General features: G+C 58.8%; 1 protein-coding gene across 1 annotated transcript in view; it reads left to right on the forward strand.

Annotated features, from left to right (window-relative positions):
- LOC119588483 (chorion peroxidase-like) overlaps positions 1–507 on the forward strand; it is a gene marked incomplete at its 3' end in the record, with an annotated part of 6,553 nt that overhangs the window by 2,342 nt on the left and 3,704 nt on the right. The window contains 1 exon segment of the mRNA XM_037937131.1: positions 280–477. Coding sequence (XP_037793059.1) covers positions 280–477 — 198 coding nt within the window.

Here is a 507-nt window from a genome sequence, read left to right on the forward strand (position 1 = left end):
CTCCCGAATTCGTAACCCTCCCATTCTCCCCAATTCTTGACCACTCATCCTAATATTTAATCCACCCTTTCCAATCCCTAACCCACTCTCCCTTCCCAATCCCTAACCCACCCACCTACCCTTTCCCCAATCCGTAACTCATCCAACGCCCTTCCTAACCCATCCCAACCCCAACCCACTCAAACCTCGACCCACCGTCCCCAATCCCCGTCCCTAACCCACCCTCCCCAATCCGACCCACCCTCCCCAACCTTCCTTCACCGTCTCCGCCTTCTTCAGGAGACATGCGCGTGAACGTCCAGCCTCTCCTGACGGCGCTGCACATACTCTGGTCCCGCCGCCACAACCACATCGCCAAGGACCTCGCCGACCTCAACCCCAGCTGGGAAGACGAAAGGATTTTTCAGGAGGCGAGGAGGATCGTGGCCGCCGAACTCCAGCATGTCATCTACGCCGAGTATGTCTCCAGCGTCCTCGGTAGGTTGGAGGGGGGGGGGGGTGAAAGAG

Source organism: Penaeus monodon, chromosome 24 (assembly GCF_015228065.2).
Source record: "Penaeus monodon isolate SGIC_2016 chromosome 24, NSTDA_Pmon_1, whole genome shotgun sequence".
Taxonomy (NCBI): domain Eukaryota; kingdom Metazoa; phylum Arthropoda; class Malacostraca; order Decapoda; family Penaeidae; genus Penaeus; species Penaeus monodon.